We start from the raw sequence: 16,047 nt of genomic DNA, 5'->3' as shown, positions 1-16,047 counted from the left end.
CTTCATGATGTTATCATATGGTCTTATATTAAAATTTTATAATGTAACATTATGACGTATGATTCGTTGACATATTTTGTACGACTTCATGCTCTTCAGAGTGCATAACTTGAGCTACTAGGCCTATATGGATTAATTTCCAGAAATATTCGAAAGGTGTAAATTGTCACCTCGTTGATGTTTAAATTGGCGTTGGCAATGGAAGCCCATGCATAGTGGCGAACTTCTGCGATAGTAATATTACGTCTCAGTTAGGAAAGAAATTCTTTACAGTACACAACTTGCAATATATCTGCTGCTTACGGCGGGGCATTAGAGTGTTTCCTGTCTTCCTGTAACAAAGCCAGTAACCAGCAACACGCTAGAAAATAACAATCTAAATTCTGCACATTCCCATATACAGATGACCCTGAAAAAGCTCGGAAACTAGTGTCTATGGGAATAAGCAAGTATTTCAAAAGTGACTGACTTCAGTATTCCGTGTTTATGTATATAATAATGTGATCAAACTGAAATTTAAATCATAAAAGTGAACGATACAGTAAAACAAGAATAGCTGAAGGAAGCAGGGATATCACAAGATAGTATACTAGACAGAAAAACCTTTAGGCACAAACTTCACGACAGTACATGTGGCCTGGAAGAAAAACCCCAGAAGACCGTAACAGTTCCATATGACGAGCTGAGAAAACGATCTGATGCTCTCGGGAAAAGGAGCCTGTTTTGTGCCGGCCGCGGTGGCCGTGCGGTTCTAGCCGCTGCAGTCCGGAACTGCGGGACTGCTACGGACGCAGGTTCGAATCCTGCCTCGGGCATGGATGTGTGTGATGTCCTTAGGTTAGTTAGGTTTAAGTAGTTTAAGTACTAGGGGATTGATGACCTAAGATGTTAAGTCGCAGAGCCATTTGAACCATTTTAGACTGTTTTGTGGTCATCTGGTTCGAATGACCACGTAAAGACTGAAAAAAATGGACCATTTCGACAAAAATTCCGAAACGCAAATTTGTTGGTTTAGCGAAGTGAAGAAGGACTTAACAGGTAACGAAATCAGACCAACTTTTCGAAACAAAATTAGAAAGGGTCAGAAATCGCATCACCGAATGGACAGATGAAACAACAAAAGAGCACAGTGAAACAATAAAAAATTACTGAAAAAGCTGATAGTTAGGAAAGGAAGTTACTTCGCGTGATCCACAGATGCGGCAAATCGAAGAAAGAATAACTATAGTAGTAGTAGCTAATAATAATAAAAGTAATGAGATTTAATTTAAAATGGCGCAGGCTGTGGAAGCCCACGCGCAGTGGCAGACTTATGCAGCAGTACGGATAAAGCGAGCATATGGAGCGGCGCTACGACGTTCGGACCACGAAGGAGCGGGTTAGCAGAGGACGGCAGCCTTAGCCGAGGCGTGTCGCCGCGCTATTTGTTGCGGGTGCGCCGGAGCAAAGGAACCGCACTGGCGAAACTTTCGGCCAACGAGGCCAAGTTTGTTAGGGCGAAACTTGGCCCGGAGCTGCCGGGCTGACATTCAATTTGGGACGGCCACTAAAGAAGAAACGCACGACGCCGACGCCGCAAGACGCAGGGCGGCCAACATTGCGAGCCCGAACTTTTCCCCTCTCCCCCCCTCCCCTATGGGCCGGTGGTCAGGGGCGGGACGGCAACTTGCAAGGAGGCAGGTGAGATGGTGTGTGTGTGTGTGTGTGTGTGTGTGTGTGTGTGTGTGTGGAGTGAGTGGCGGTAGAGGAAGGAGATGGAGCAGATGCGGACCGCACAGCGGGAAGGCTCAGGCGAGTGAGGCGGCGGAGGGATGGGGGAGAACGGCCGGATGACCAATGGCGGACCAGCGGCCAGTAGCAGTACGGGGGAGGGGTAGGGGAGGGGGGAGAGGGGAGGTAGTGACCAGTGGCGAGCGCGCACGCGCGGGGCGCCTACTTGCCTGCTGCTCCGCGGCGAGAAGCGGCGACGCGGCCCGCACCGGACGGTGAGTGTAGCGGGCGGCAGCTGCCGCGGTCCCGACCCGCCCGGCGCTGCAGGCGGCAGACACTAGGTCGAAGCCGGGCGGCGCAGGTTGCGGCGGCGGCCGCGGCGCGGCGCCACCGTGCAGCCGGCCCCGCACTCTCTCTCACTGTGAGCGCTGCCGGCACACGCCGCACGCGTGTCCGTCAGTCGGTCTCTCTTTGAGCGCGGCGGCGCCAACGGGTTGAGCGAGTAGGTAGGGCGTCGTGTGGAGGGGTGCGTGCTCGGCGCGGGGTGCCTGGCAGGGGGAGAGAGGGAACGCCACATCACGCTTAGCGGGTGGCACGTGATCACCCTGTCTGCCCCCCCCCCCACCCCCCCACTTCGTTGTCGCTAAGTAGGAACAATTAAAATCGCGCCAACCGAGGACGCTCGATGCACTGATCAATCTCCTCCTTTATATACGTCCTTGACGGCTAAACGAGCAGCGTTGTGCATTCAGAGCGCGGGGACACACAGATCTGACACTCCGGAAATTCGGAGCAGCGCCGTACCGAGGCGGTGGCGACACTGAATCCTCGCCGCCACCCTCCCCTCCAGTTCTCTAGGAGCTTAATTACAGGCACAGTAGAGGCGTCAAAAAATAAATTCAAACAGGAAATAAATACGATTTAAGAATTAACTTGAAGCCGTACGAAGGCTCTCCTACCAATATCTCAGCCTGCGACAAGAAGTCCTGCTGCAGGCTTTCGTGGCCGTTGTCACTGAAGTTAAAATCTTCTGCGTTATTAGGCCGCGTCATGTTTCTCCTAAAATGATCGACGTTTCTGTGTTCTAGCAGTAGTGGACACCAGAAGATCCTGAGAAAGATCCCAGCATAGGGGTCGAAACGTCGATCATTTTAGAAGAAACATGACGCGGCCTAATAACCCAGAAGATTTTAATTTCAAGTCCTGCTGTGTTTCATTGAAACACAATCGGTGTCGAGGCCTAAAGCCGCATCGTCAGGTGCCGAAACGTTGAAAGGTCGTCGGCATACCCATCGCTGTTAGTAAAATTCTCTATTCAGTGAAAAATCTCAATATGATGGCGAAAGAAAGGTAACGAACACGTTCGTGCGGGCCACTTTCACTTGGCCCAACACCGGGTTACGCTGCCGTCCCACCGATGAAGGTTCAAATGGCTCTGAGCACTATGGGACTTAACTGCTGAGGTCATCAGTCCCCTAGAACTTAAAAGTACTTGTTGTTGTTGTTGTTGTTGTTGTGGTGGTCTTCAGTCATGAGACTGGTTTGATGCAGCTCTCCATGCTACTCTATCCTGTGCAAGCTTCTTCATCTCCCAGTACTTACTGCAACCTACATCCTTCTGAATCTGCTTAGTGTATTCATCTCTTGGTCTCCCTCTATGATTTTTACCCTCCACACTGCCCTCCAATGCTAAATTTGTGATCCCTTCATGCCTCAGAACATGTCCTATCAACTGATCCCTTCTTCTTTTCAAGTTGTGCCACAAACTCCTCTTCTCCCCAATTCTGTTCAATACCTCCTCATTATTTATGTGATCTACCCATCTAATATTTAGCATTCTTCTGTAGCACCACATTTCGAAAGCTTCTATTCACTTCTTGTCCAAACTATTTATCGTCCATGTTTCGCTTCCATACATGGCTAAACTCCATAAAAATACTTTCAGAAACGACTTCCTGACACTTAAATCTATGCTCGATGTTAACAAATTTCTCTTCTTCAGAAACGCTTTCCTTGCCACTGCCAGTCTACATTTTATATCCTCTCTACTTCGACCATCATCAGTTATTTTGCTCCCCAAATAGCAAAACTCCTTTACTACTTTAAGTGTCTCATTTCCTAATCTAATTCCCTCAGCATCACCCGACTTAATTCGACTACATTCTATTATCCTCGTTTTGCTTTTGTTGATGTTGATCTTATATCCTCCTTTCAAGACACTACTTAAACCTAACTAACCTAAGGACATCACACTCATCCATGCCCGAGGCAGGATTCGAACCTGTGGTGTCACCGCCAGACACCACACTTGCTAGGTGGTAGCTTTAAATCGGCCGCGGTCCATTAGTACATGTCGGACCCGCGTGTCGCCACTGTCAGTGATCGCAGACCGAGCGCCACCACACGGCAGGTCTCGAGAGACTTACTAGCACTCGCCCCAGTTGTACGGACGACGTAGCTAGCGATGCACACTGACGAAGCCTCGCTCATTTGCAGAGCCGATAGTTAGAATAGCCTTCAGCTAAGTCAATGGCTACGACCTAGCAAGGCGCCATTAGCATTACATAGCTTGTATCTAAAGAGTCTCACTTGTATCGTCAAGAGCGATGTACCACAAGGATGGATTAGAGTTAAGTATTCCAGGAGCTACGTACTTTTCTTTATAGCATTCATTACGTATCCTGTTTCAGACCTATCTACTAGCCTGCGTGAGTTAACGCGTGCCTTTCAGCTACTTCCGAGTGGCGTGGCTGTCTTGTTACGCCACAACAGAACCTGCGACCGCAGAGGTCGCGCGATTCGAGACTGTAGCGCCTAGAACCACTCGGCCACTCCGGCCGGTGCCGATGAAGGCAAGTTTTAAAACACGGCTCCGTAACTGCAAGTTTCACCTATCAACAGTAGTCCTAAAAGCAAGGAACGCGTCTTTGTTACCGTCGTACTGTTAACAATAATACCTGAATAGTAAATTTTGACTAGGAGCGGTGGGTACGCCTATGACCTTTTAACATTGTTGCACATGATGATAAGGCTTTAGGCCTCGAAACCGGTTGTTTTCAATGAACAATAATTTCTCCAACTGTTAGCGGAATTCTTCCTGACATCCTTGCCAAAGCCACAGATACCCACAATATAAAATATTTCTCTGTATAATTCTTCCAACCTATTGGAACCATACATAAAATTTTCTCTATGCATAAGCAAGCAATTTGCAGCCTCTAAGCGAAGGGTATCGAGTAACATCCAAGGAGCGTGTGCACCACTTGCTGTCATTTCATAGGTATGAGCATTTCCGAGGCTCCTTTCCTCCTCGTATATCTCTAAAACATCACCATAAAACGTTTACTTAGGCATATTAAACCACAATCTGTTCTATAGTAGCCTAATGTTACAAAGCGGAAACGCTATTTCCAGAAATCTCTAAAAGTTCTAGACCCATTTCCTTCAAATGTGTACACGATACTTGTTAAAACCGACTGCAAGAAGAAAATGCTGTGGAATGTAAATGTGCGTTTTCTTTCCTTTCTCGCAATAGGTTTTAAACACAGTAGTAGCGCACTTAAACCCATAGGTAAAGTGTTTCCCCCAAATTTATTGCTTATATACAGCAAATATAAGCAAATATATTGCTTATATACACACATACATATATACACACATCAAAACAAGTTTTGCATCACCTCGGTTCGGAGAGTTCCGGAACCTATGCAGAAAATTGGAATCGAGATCAACATAAACATCATTTTTGCCCTTTTTATTGCTCATGGAAAGCACGCGTTCCATGTAATACCACCATACAGCGAGATCTTCACAACTGGTGGATGCATGCCTGTATTCGTCGTGCCATACTATCGACAAGTTCATCAAGGCACTGTTAATACAGATTGTCCCACTTCTCAACGACGATTCGGCGTAGATGCCTTAGAGTGGTTGGTGGGTGACGTCGTCCATAAACCGCCCTTTTCGATAGGGTTCACGTCTGGAGAACGTGCTGGCCACTCTAGTCGAGCGATGTCGTTGTCCTGAAGTAAGTCATTCACAAGATCTGTACGGTGGGGGCGTGAATTGTCGCCCACGAAGACGAATGCCTCGCCAATATGCTGCCGATACGGTTGCACCATCGGTCGGAGGATGGCATTAACGTATCGAACAGCCGTTACGGCGCCTTCCATAACCACCACCTCAAAACAGCAGGGAACCTCCACCTTGCTGCACTCGCTGAACAGTGTGTCTAAGGTGTTCAGCCTGACACGTCTCCGATGATTGTCTGGTTGAAGGGATGCCGGTGAAGAGAACGTGATGCCAATCCTGAGCGGTCCTTTCGGCATGTTGTTGGGGTCACCTGTACCCCGCTGCATCGTGTTGTGGTTGCAAAGATGGACCTCGCCATGGACGTCGGGAGTGAAGTTGCGCATCATGCAGCCTATTGCGCACGGTTTGAGTCATAACAAGACGTCCTGTGGCTGCACGAGGAGCATTGTTCAACATGATGGAGTTGCTGTGTAGCGGGGCTTTGAATTTCGCCGCGCTACACTCGTTCCCTCAGATAAAAAATATCCCGTCGCAGCGGTATGAGCGCTCGACGGCAGAGAAAATACTAAAATGGTAACACTTTTTTTGTTTTCTATCCGTTTTTTGTTTGTCTCTTGTTAGCCGAAGCTTAAGGCAGGCGTGATCTGATGCTGACGTAAAAACTTAATGGCTAATCTTGATTTGATTGTAATGTGTAGACATTGTGGAAGTTGTTAAGAAATTCGGTGGATGGAGGTAGCAAAGTGAATTAAATTGCATACAGTATCAAGATGATTTTAATTGGTATAAATTAGTGATTCCTGGACTATTGCAAGATTTCGGAGCAGATTTTTCACGCTGAAATGAAGGAGATTTTTGAAGACCTGGACGCCGCCCGAAAGAAGATAAGTTACCCTGGTAAAGGATGATCTCTCATCTACGCCACTTCCCCCTGTCAGTTACATTCTGTTATTCTCTGTTTCTTTTCAGTAATTTTTGTAGTGAAAATTGGTTTAACTTTTGCTCAAAAATGCCACAAGGACCACCCCAACAATAGCTTTTCCGAATAACGAAGTCCGATAGCTTTTCTGTAATACAAAGTCCGATTTGCTTTTCATTCTTTCCCTTTTTCACGGTCTCTCTTCTCCCATTTATTTTTTTATTAAACACTACAGCTGTCAGGGTTCCTCCGAGCCGTAATACGTAGGTAGCGGTCATCCACTGCAGTAGTAGCCCTTGGGTGGCCTGAGCGAGGCTTGTCATCGACAGTTTCTGTCTCTCTGTGTCTCCTCCATGTCCGAACAACATCGCTTCGGTTCACTCCGAGACGCCTGGACACTTCCCTTGTTGAGAACCCTTCCTGACACAAAGTAACAACGTGGACGCGATCGAATTGCGGTATTGACCGTCTAGGCATGGTTGAACTATAGACAAGACGAGCCGTGTACCTCCTTCCTCGTGTAATGACTGGAACTGACCGGCTGTCAGACCTCCTCTGTCTAATACTCGCGCTTCTGCATGGTTGTTAACATTTTTGGGCGGGTTTGTGACATCTCTGAATAGTCGGAAGGACTGTGTCTGTGACACAATATCCACAGTGAACGTCTGTCTTCAGGAGTTCTGGGAACCGGGGTGATGGGTGATGCAAAACTTTTTGAAAGAAACAATATAATTGGGAGAAACAATTAATCTGTTGGTTTAAATGCGCTACTATCGTAGTTAAAATCCCATATATAAACAACAATTCTAAAGACAACAATTTTCTACTTTGTTTCCTTCCTCAAAACAGTGGCTCTCAGCACTATGGGACTTAACATCTGAGGTCATCAGTCCCCTAGAACAGAACTACTTAAACCTAACTAACCTAAGGACATCACACACATTCATGCCCGAGGCAGGATTCGAACCTGCGACCGTAGCGGTCGCGCGGTTCCAGACTGTAGCGCCTAGAACCGCTCGGCCACCCCGGCCGGCACGTTTCCTTCCTTGCAGTCGATTATAAAAGAAGAGGAGTACACTGGGAAAATTTTATTTTGAGGGATTATTAGCTTACGATTAGAAAACTATTACGCAATCTGAATCGTCCGATACTGTGTAATAATTCCCGTTCACAAACTGAAACTATGCGAAATATTGCCACTGAAATAATTATCCTCACAGATCGTCTGGAGGGTTCTCTATCATAATGTCTGTCATACACCGTATGCCAAGGATTCCACCCGATTTGCCCAATCACTTTAAGCGTATCAAGGTTTCGTTTGCAGTAACAATAAAGAATGCTCAAGGCGGGACGTTCAAAGAGATTGTAACTTATTTACGATCAGAGTGTTTTTACCATGGTCAGTTTTGTGTGAACATTCGCTGCTATTTTAGAAAGCCATTTCAGACTCCTACGATACAGTATCCTAACAACTAAAAATGTATATTCTGAAGTTTTAACTGTATTGTGTTCGAAGTATTAAAAATAGTCTTAGAAACAATAAATAGTAGAAACGAAAACAAATATGTCTTTTTGATTGATATTCTGTATAATTTGTTATAATTTCGAGTTCTATACCTTCAACGTGGACGCAGTCGCAACAAGGAGCCAATTCAGCTCGGTTAAACAGTAAGTGTCGGAGGGTATCAAAGGTCGGCCAGCAGGTGCTCAAGCAGAATATACTATTTGTCCGAATTGTTCCAATTTTTGCCTATTTCTGCTGACTAAGGATAGGCCCGAAACTGCTTCAAAGTATTCGAGTCAGTCATTACACCACTTCATCTGTGTTGAATTTCTTGTCAGGAAAAAAGCTATGTACCTTGTCCCGAGAAGTTCGCGTTTGACATTGTTACCAAATACAGCAGTAATGTTAGTAGCTGCTTGTAAGTTCCAGGTGAAACAGTTAATGAAGAACACACACAGCTTCCCATTTGTATATTTTAAAGACTTTTTCAAGTGTGGGATAAAACGGCACGTAATCATCCAGTGCCGCAAATTACCCATCTAATGGATATCCGGGCAACAAAAATTGATTTTTACTATTTCGTATAGTTAATTACGGAATTTAAAAAAAATTAAAATGCTCTTATGTTATTGTTGTGGTCTTCAGTCCTGAGACTGGTTTGATGCAGCTCTCCGTGCTACTCTATCCTGTGCAAGCTTCTTCATCTCCCGGTACCTACTGCAACTTACATCCTTCTGAATCTGCTTAGTGTATTCATCTCTTGGTCTCCCTCTACGATTTTTACCCTACACGCTGCCCTCCAGTACTAAATTGGTGATCCCTTGATGCCTCAGAACACGTCCTACCAACTGATCCCTTCTTCTAGTCAAGTTGTGCCACAAACTCCTCTTCTCCCCAACTCTATTCAATACCTCCTCATTACTTATATGATCTACCCATCTAATCTTCAGAATTCTTCTGTAGCACCACATTTCTAAAGCTTCTATTCTAATCTTGTCTAAACTATTTATCGTCCATGTTTCACTTCCATACATGGCTACACTCCATACAAATACTTTGAGAAACAACTTCCTGACACTTAAATCAATACTCGATGTTAACAAATTTCTCATCTTCAGAAACGCTTTCCTTGCCATTGCCAGTCTACATTTTATATCTTCTCTACTTCGACCATCATCAGTTATTTTGCTCCCCAAATAGCAAAACTCCTTTACTACATTGTCTCATTTCCTATTCTAATTCCCTCAGCATTACCCGACTTAATTCGACTACATTCCATTATCCTCGTTTTGCTTTTGTTGATGTTCATCTTATAGCCTCCTTTCAAGACACTGTCCATTCCGTTCAACTGCTCTTCCAAGTTCTTTGCTGTCTCTGACAGAATTACAATGTCATCGGCGAACCTCAAAGTTTTTATTTCTTCTCCATGGATTTTAATACCCACTCCGAACTTTTCTTTTGTTTCCTTTACTGCTTGCTCAATATACAGATTGAATAGCATCGGAGAGAGGCTACAGCCCTGTCTCACTCCCTTCCCAACCACTACTTCCCTTTCGTGCCCCTCGACTCTTATAACTGCCATCTGATTTCTGTAGAAATTGTAAATACCTTTTCGCTCCCTGTCACCTTCAGAATTTGAAAATGAGTATCTAGTCAACATTGTCAAAAGCTTTCTCTGAGTCTGCAAATGCTAGAAACGTAGGTTTGCGTTTCCTTAATCTTTCTTCTAAGATATGTCGTAGGGTCAGTATTGCCTCAGGTGTTCCAACATTTCTATGGAATCCAAACTGATCTTCCCCGAGGTCGGCTTCTACCAGTTTTTCCATTCGTCTGTAAAGAATTCGCGTTAGTATTTTGCAGCTGTGACTTATTAAACTGATAGTTCGGTAATTTTCACATCTGTCAACACCTGCTTTCTTTGGGATTGGAGTTATTATATTCTTCTTGAAGTCAGTGATTTTCGCCTGTCTCATCTTGCTCATCAGATGGTAGAGTTTTGTCAGGACTGGCTCTCCCAAGGCTGTCAGTAGTTCTAATGGAATGTTGTCTACTCCCGGGCCCTTGTTTCGACTTAAGTCTTTCAGTGCTCTGTCAAACACTTCACGCAGTATCATATCTCCCATTTCATCTTCAACTACATCCTCTTCCATTTCCATAATACTGTCCTGAAGAACATCGCCCCTGTATAGACCCTTTTTATTGCGCCTCTCTGCGACTCAACATTTCTACTAAACGGTGAGTAGCAATTTATCCTTTGCGTAATATTGTCGTTACTGACATTATTCCGCCCGGATTTTCCATTGATTGATCACGACACATAATGTACTCATAATTTCACCTTGAAGGTTGAACACAATAAGTGATTATCAAAGTTACAAACTGCGTGTGTGACTTGATGGAGCGTTAACTCCCTACATTTCGCTGTTCATAGAGTAAAATTTCATCATCAGGCATGATGTTTTAATTTATCGCTTCCTTACTATTAACTGTGCTCACAACCCAGTTTGCAAACGTTACCCGCTTCTAGGCCTACAACTGAATTTACCTGCAAAATTACGTCATTGTACGACACATAGTCCAGTATTATGAAAAGGATAAATTACTGCTCACCATATAATGGAAATGGCGAGTCGCAGACAGGAACAACAAGAAGACTGCTAAACAAGCAAGCTCTCGGCCGAGGCCAACCAGAGACAGTGAACATGTGTTAGAGCTCCCGTAAATACCTATATGTGTGTGTATATTGTCCAATCGAGAAGGAGGCTTTTTGGCCGAGAAAAAATGTCGTGTGACCAGGGCCTCCCGTCGGGTAGACCGTTCGCCGGGTGCAAGTCTTTCGATTTGACGCCACTTCGGCGACTTTCGCGTCGATGGGGATGAAATGATGATGATTAGGACAACACAACACCCAGCCCCTGAGCGGACAAAATCTCCGACCCAGCCGGGAATCGAACCCGGACCCGTAGGATTGACAATCTGGCGCGCTGACCACTCAGCTACCGGGAGCGAGAACTTAGGTGTTTAGTGATCTTGTTGTTGCGCCTGTCTGCTACTCAACATTTCCACTAAATGGTGAGTAGCAATTTATACTTTGCGTAATATTGTCGTTACTGACATTATTCCGCCCGGATTTTCCATTGTTTGATCACGACACACAATCCAGAAGATATGAGGTCATGCGAGATAAACTAGCATGTATAAAAACGGTGTTGTTTTATACATGGGAGTTCAAGCCTTTAAAGAATCTGGGGGGGGGGGGGGGCTTACGTCATTTCAAGATTAAGATACAGATTTTGTGTTTTTTTGGAAAGTTTTTCCAACCTATGATTTATGAATCAAATGAATTTTATTGTTCCACGGATCCTTTTCATGTCTCAGACATCTATGATGTGTGTGCGCAGACTGAAGCAACGAACTAAAATTCCAAGGTCGGGAATCGAACCCAGGTCTCCTACTGTAGACATGCTACTCTCCCAGGTTTTTAGAATTTTTTGCTGATGACCCAGCAGGAGAGACGGATTCGAATCTCGAACCTGATATAAATAACTATTCGTCACTTCACTCTGCATATGTACATTATAATCAATGTGCAGCAGTGATACATTTAAGTAGTTGTGTATAACATTTTTTATCACTATTGTCTACTTAAGTAGTATTTTTGAATGAAATAAAATTACAGAAAATTACCGTAGAAAAAATTTCGGAAAAGTAGTTTTTTCGGAAGAGGGCGGTGGTGGGGTGGGGGGAGTCGAACTTAGGCAATTCTTTCAAGTGTGTAGGATCACCGCCCTATGGCTCTGATTTTGACATACAGCCGGGTTCGCACACGCAACTGAAACGGCACCAGAGCTGGTAGCACGCCATACTGCAGTGGCAATATGAGCTGACGCAGCAGACTCTACAATGTAGGACAACTTTCAGTATGGCCGCTGCTGAGACGATTCAGGTTGGCATTAATGTTACTACATTACATCTGAGATAAGAAAGTCAAGTAAAAGACTGTCTGGATAGTGGTTACGAAAACGTATTTCGCGCAGAAATAGAACGGGAGCAACAAACACAATTACACTCGAAGCAGAAAGTGCTGTCTGCTGTGGCAAGCAAGTGTTAGCTTGTAAATACCCTCTATAGACACTCTACTGTTCTATGGTTTTAGAATTTTATTGTTATTCGTTTATGTACGCAATCAGAACATTTTTAATTTTTGCTTTTGCAAATGTCACGTCCCACTCTGGCGCTATTTCTTACATACAATCCACCATTTATACAGAGCTCTGTACAACTTTAAGACCATGATCTTTATAAGACTCAACTGACCGGTTCTATATTTATTTTATTTATTAGTTGAGTAGCCGGCGTTGACCAGGTAAGTATTTCTTCCAGTCTTCTATTACTCCATCTCCTCCTTCACCGTCTTTCTGTTCATCTCCTGCTCCCTCATCTCCGCTCCCCCCCCCCTCCCCGTCTCCGTCCACCTCTTCCTCTTTCCTTTCTCTGTCCATCTCCTCCCCCCACCCCATTTCTGAGTCCTTGATGCGGCAGTTTTACGGCATCAACAGCGAAAACGTAGTAAACAATAAACTCTTTTCGTTTCATCGTTATGCGAGGGTTGTCGGCGGAAAAGGTTCCGTAAATGTTTGAAATTATGTGTAGAGTTTGTTGCAACTGTATAAGTCCTGTCGTTCTCAAATACTGGATGAATGACGTACACGTATTCCCACGTCCACCCTATTGATATGCAGGTGTTTCTTACCCCAACAGCGAATCTGTTCGGTAGAAATCACTCCACTGCTTCTGGAGGAAATATGGAACATATGTACACCTGAAGGCAAGGAAAATGGGCCACCACTGCATGCAACCAGCATAATGTAGTTGTGTCGCACGTCCTCTAAACACCGAAATCTATGCCGTACAGTTGTTTGACTACACACAATGGTTACCACAAGAGACAGCTAGAGAACACTGCCCATTATGGCAGTCAGTCCAGATATAAACCAATACTACAGTACAACAAATATTAGAAACGTATTATTAGGGATGAGATGCTTGTAAATTAAGTTTCATTACAATAACACTTCAGATGTCTTATCTGAACCGTGGATTTACTTTCGAAATCTTTTCTTAAGAATTTACTCTATTAACTGGCGATTCATCAAGAATATTAACACATTTAATCACACTATGTAAGCGTGGAAGTAGTTGCCAATGGTTAACTGATGAAAACAAATTTCTTTCAACAAATGGAAATTTTATTCCTGAAAACCCTTTTTTTTAAAAAAAAAAAAGAACAGATTTAAAAATTATAATCAGAAAGCTCCCTGTAAATAACAAAAAAAAAAAAAAATGGTTCAAATGGCTCTGAGCACTATGGGACTTAACAGCTATGGTCATCAGTCCCCTAGAACTTAGAACTACTTAAACCTAACTAACCTAAGGACATCACACAACACCCAGCCATCACGAGGCAGAGAAAATCCCTGACGCCGCCGGGAATCGAACCCGGGAACCCGGGCGTGGTAAGCGAGAACGCTACCGCACGACCACGAGATGCGGGCTGTAAATAACAAGTTACAATTTATTCAGAGGCAGAGATAACAATTTTTCTTTTTTACAGTATGAGCTTTCGGGCTGAGAAGCTTGTCGCTCCCTTTTAACACGGCAGTAGTCACGGCCGCTTACAACAACCTCTGAAAGACTACACTGGTGCAAATCTGCAACACACCAGATTACTTTAACTAAAAATTTTAACAACTCACACAAAAACATAAACTATGCACCCCATAGGAGGGATGGAAACGATACAAAACACTAACATAAAAAAAATTACTTGCAACCGAAAGTACAGCTTGTTTTGAAAAGAAAACTCTTACAGTGGAAGGGCGGCAACTTTATATACTGAAATGACAATTTAAATAAAAATCCATGAAATGCAATCTTACATAAAATGTACAAACATGCTCTACATTACACATATACGGCCTCCCAAGACGATAGGCAAGATAAATACATATTTCAGGAATTCGACCTCTACACGTTAAGCAATAAATTCGTTAACACAGAATCCGACAAACATGACAGAGGCAGCTATTAACGTACGGCAGACCGACGGACAGACAGACACTACCTGCCTAAAAAATGCGGACGGAAGATAGACGAGCAAGCTGGGGACGAGAGACTGACCAAGAAAACAAGTAGAATTTAACAAGTAAATGAAACAACATATCATCAATCACATAACTTCTAATAAACTGCGATGTCTGGCGAAGACCTGACGCGGCACCCCCAAAACACTCTCCCGAACCGTCCGCTGCCAGCCGCTTCAACGGACGCAGGAAGGCGCGCCGATCTCCCGTCTCACGGCGTCGCAGCTCGCGCCGGCCAGACCGACGTCGGGGTTGACTCCTATTGCTCTCGTGTCGACCGGAAGTCACTACCCCTCGCTATACGACGCGGTCCAGTGGACTGACGTGCGACCTCACATGCGCTGACGCTCAAGACGGACCAGTCATCTTGTACCCCAGTGCGCGACCGACCAACCGATCGATCCAACCGCCAATGACCATTGCCTGAACGAACTCGAGCAGACTGCCGGCCTAACGCATACTAGCACTCCGGACGACAGACAGACACTGACTGCCCCACACTGACCCGGCTGACCAACTGACCAGACTCCCCCCTAGCGAGTTTTTTTTTCCTTTATTGTAATTTTAATCACCTATACAGGCGGGCTGGCAGCAGCACATTACGCTGGTCTTCAGCCTTAAGTGGAACAATAACATGACAGAGGTGATACAGACAATACAAAAAACGGCGGGCAAAAAATGGAGATACAAAAAAACAATAAACATGAAGCCGTTCACGTTGGACGAGAAAAACACTAACACTTGTGGACACGGCGCACAAAACGCGGAGAACGGCGATGGCACAGGTGAACAGTGGAGTCGTAACTGCACGAAACACAAAACGAAGCACACACACGAGATACTGATGTCGATGATCTCCGGCGCGCAAATGTTCACTATGCGTGTGCGAGTCCGGGGACCTGCCAAGAGAGGAGGAGGAGGAAGGGGAGTGGGAGAGCGAGAGGGGAGAGCAGAGATGCCACGGGCAGGGGAGAAAGGGGGGAGGGAGGAAGGGGGAGGGGAAGCCTGGGGGAAGAGGGGTGGAGGGAGGGGACGTGGGAAAAAGAAAGAGAAGGGAAGGGAAGAGAATGGAGGGAGGGAGCCTAAAGGAAAGGACACCGGAAGTGGGGGGTGGGGCAGGGTCAAAGTTGATAGGAGGGGTAGATGGAGGGGAGGAGGACATCATCAGGGAGGGGGAGCTGGCGGAAGCCACCTTGGGAGAGGGTAAGGAGGGTGGAGAGATGGAGACCGGGTGGGATGTGCGAATACAGGCGCGGCAGCGGGCGGGGTGGGAGAGGATCGGGGAGACGAGTGGGTGAGGAGGATCGAGTTTGCGGGAGGTGTACAGGATCCGCATCCTTTCAAGGAAAAGGAGGAGGTGGGGGAAGGGGATGAGATTGTACAGGATCCGCGTGGGGGAGGGGGTCCTAGCGAGCTCATAGCGCCCCTTAAATGCACGTGAACACGCTACCTTTCCCCTTTCACACCAGAGGGAGACACCAAAGCTGCGACTGCCACAGCGGCGCCACCGCCAGAAACGGAGGGCGGCTGCTTCACACTACGCGCTGCGGCGCGCTCTTCAAAACAGAAAATTTTACCACGGCTCATTATCACACTCATTAAATGAGAGCTTTTGTTCATGATCTAAATTTGACTCACTGTTAACCAAACAAACCTTGCGTGTCTGATCGACACACGACTACGCATAATTTCACCAGTAAGGGTTTACAAGGCCGAACGTCTGAACCTGGAAATAAAGG

The 16,047-nt window shown here is 45.4% G+C and overlaps 1 protein-coding gene across 1 annotated transcript in view; it reads right to left on the bottom strand.

The window, feature by feature from the left end:
- Positions 1–1,932: 1,932 nt before the first annotated feature.
- The window catches only part of LOC126209938 (atherin-like), a 194,449-nt gene continuing 180,334 nt past the window's right edge, over positions 1,933–16,047 (bottom strand). Inside the window, exon 3 of the mRNA XM_049939055.1 lies at positions 1,933–2,138. Coding sequence (XP_049795012.1) covers positions 1,933–2,138 — 206 coding nt within the window. The remainder of the gene's footprint in view (positions 2,139–16,047) is intronic.

The sequence above is a fragment of the Schistocerca nitens genome, chromosome 10 (genome assembly GCF_023898315.1).
Source record: "Schistocerca nitens isolate TAMUIC-IGC-003100 chromosome 10, iqSchNite1.1, whole genome shotgun sequence".
NCBI lineage: Eukaryota > Metazoa > Arthropoda > Insecta > Orthoptera > Acrididae > Schistocerca > Schistocerca nitens.
Note: the sequence above shows the minus strand (reverse complement) of the source record. Positions and strands in the feature narration are given on the sequence as shown.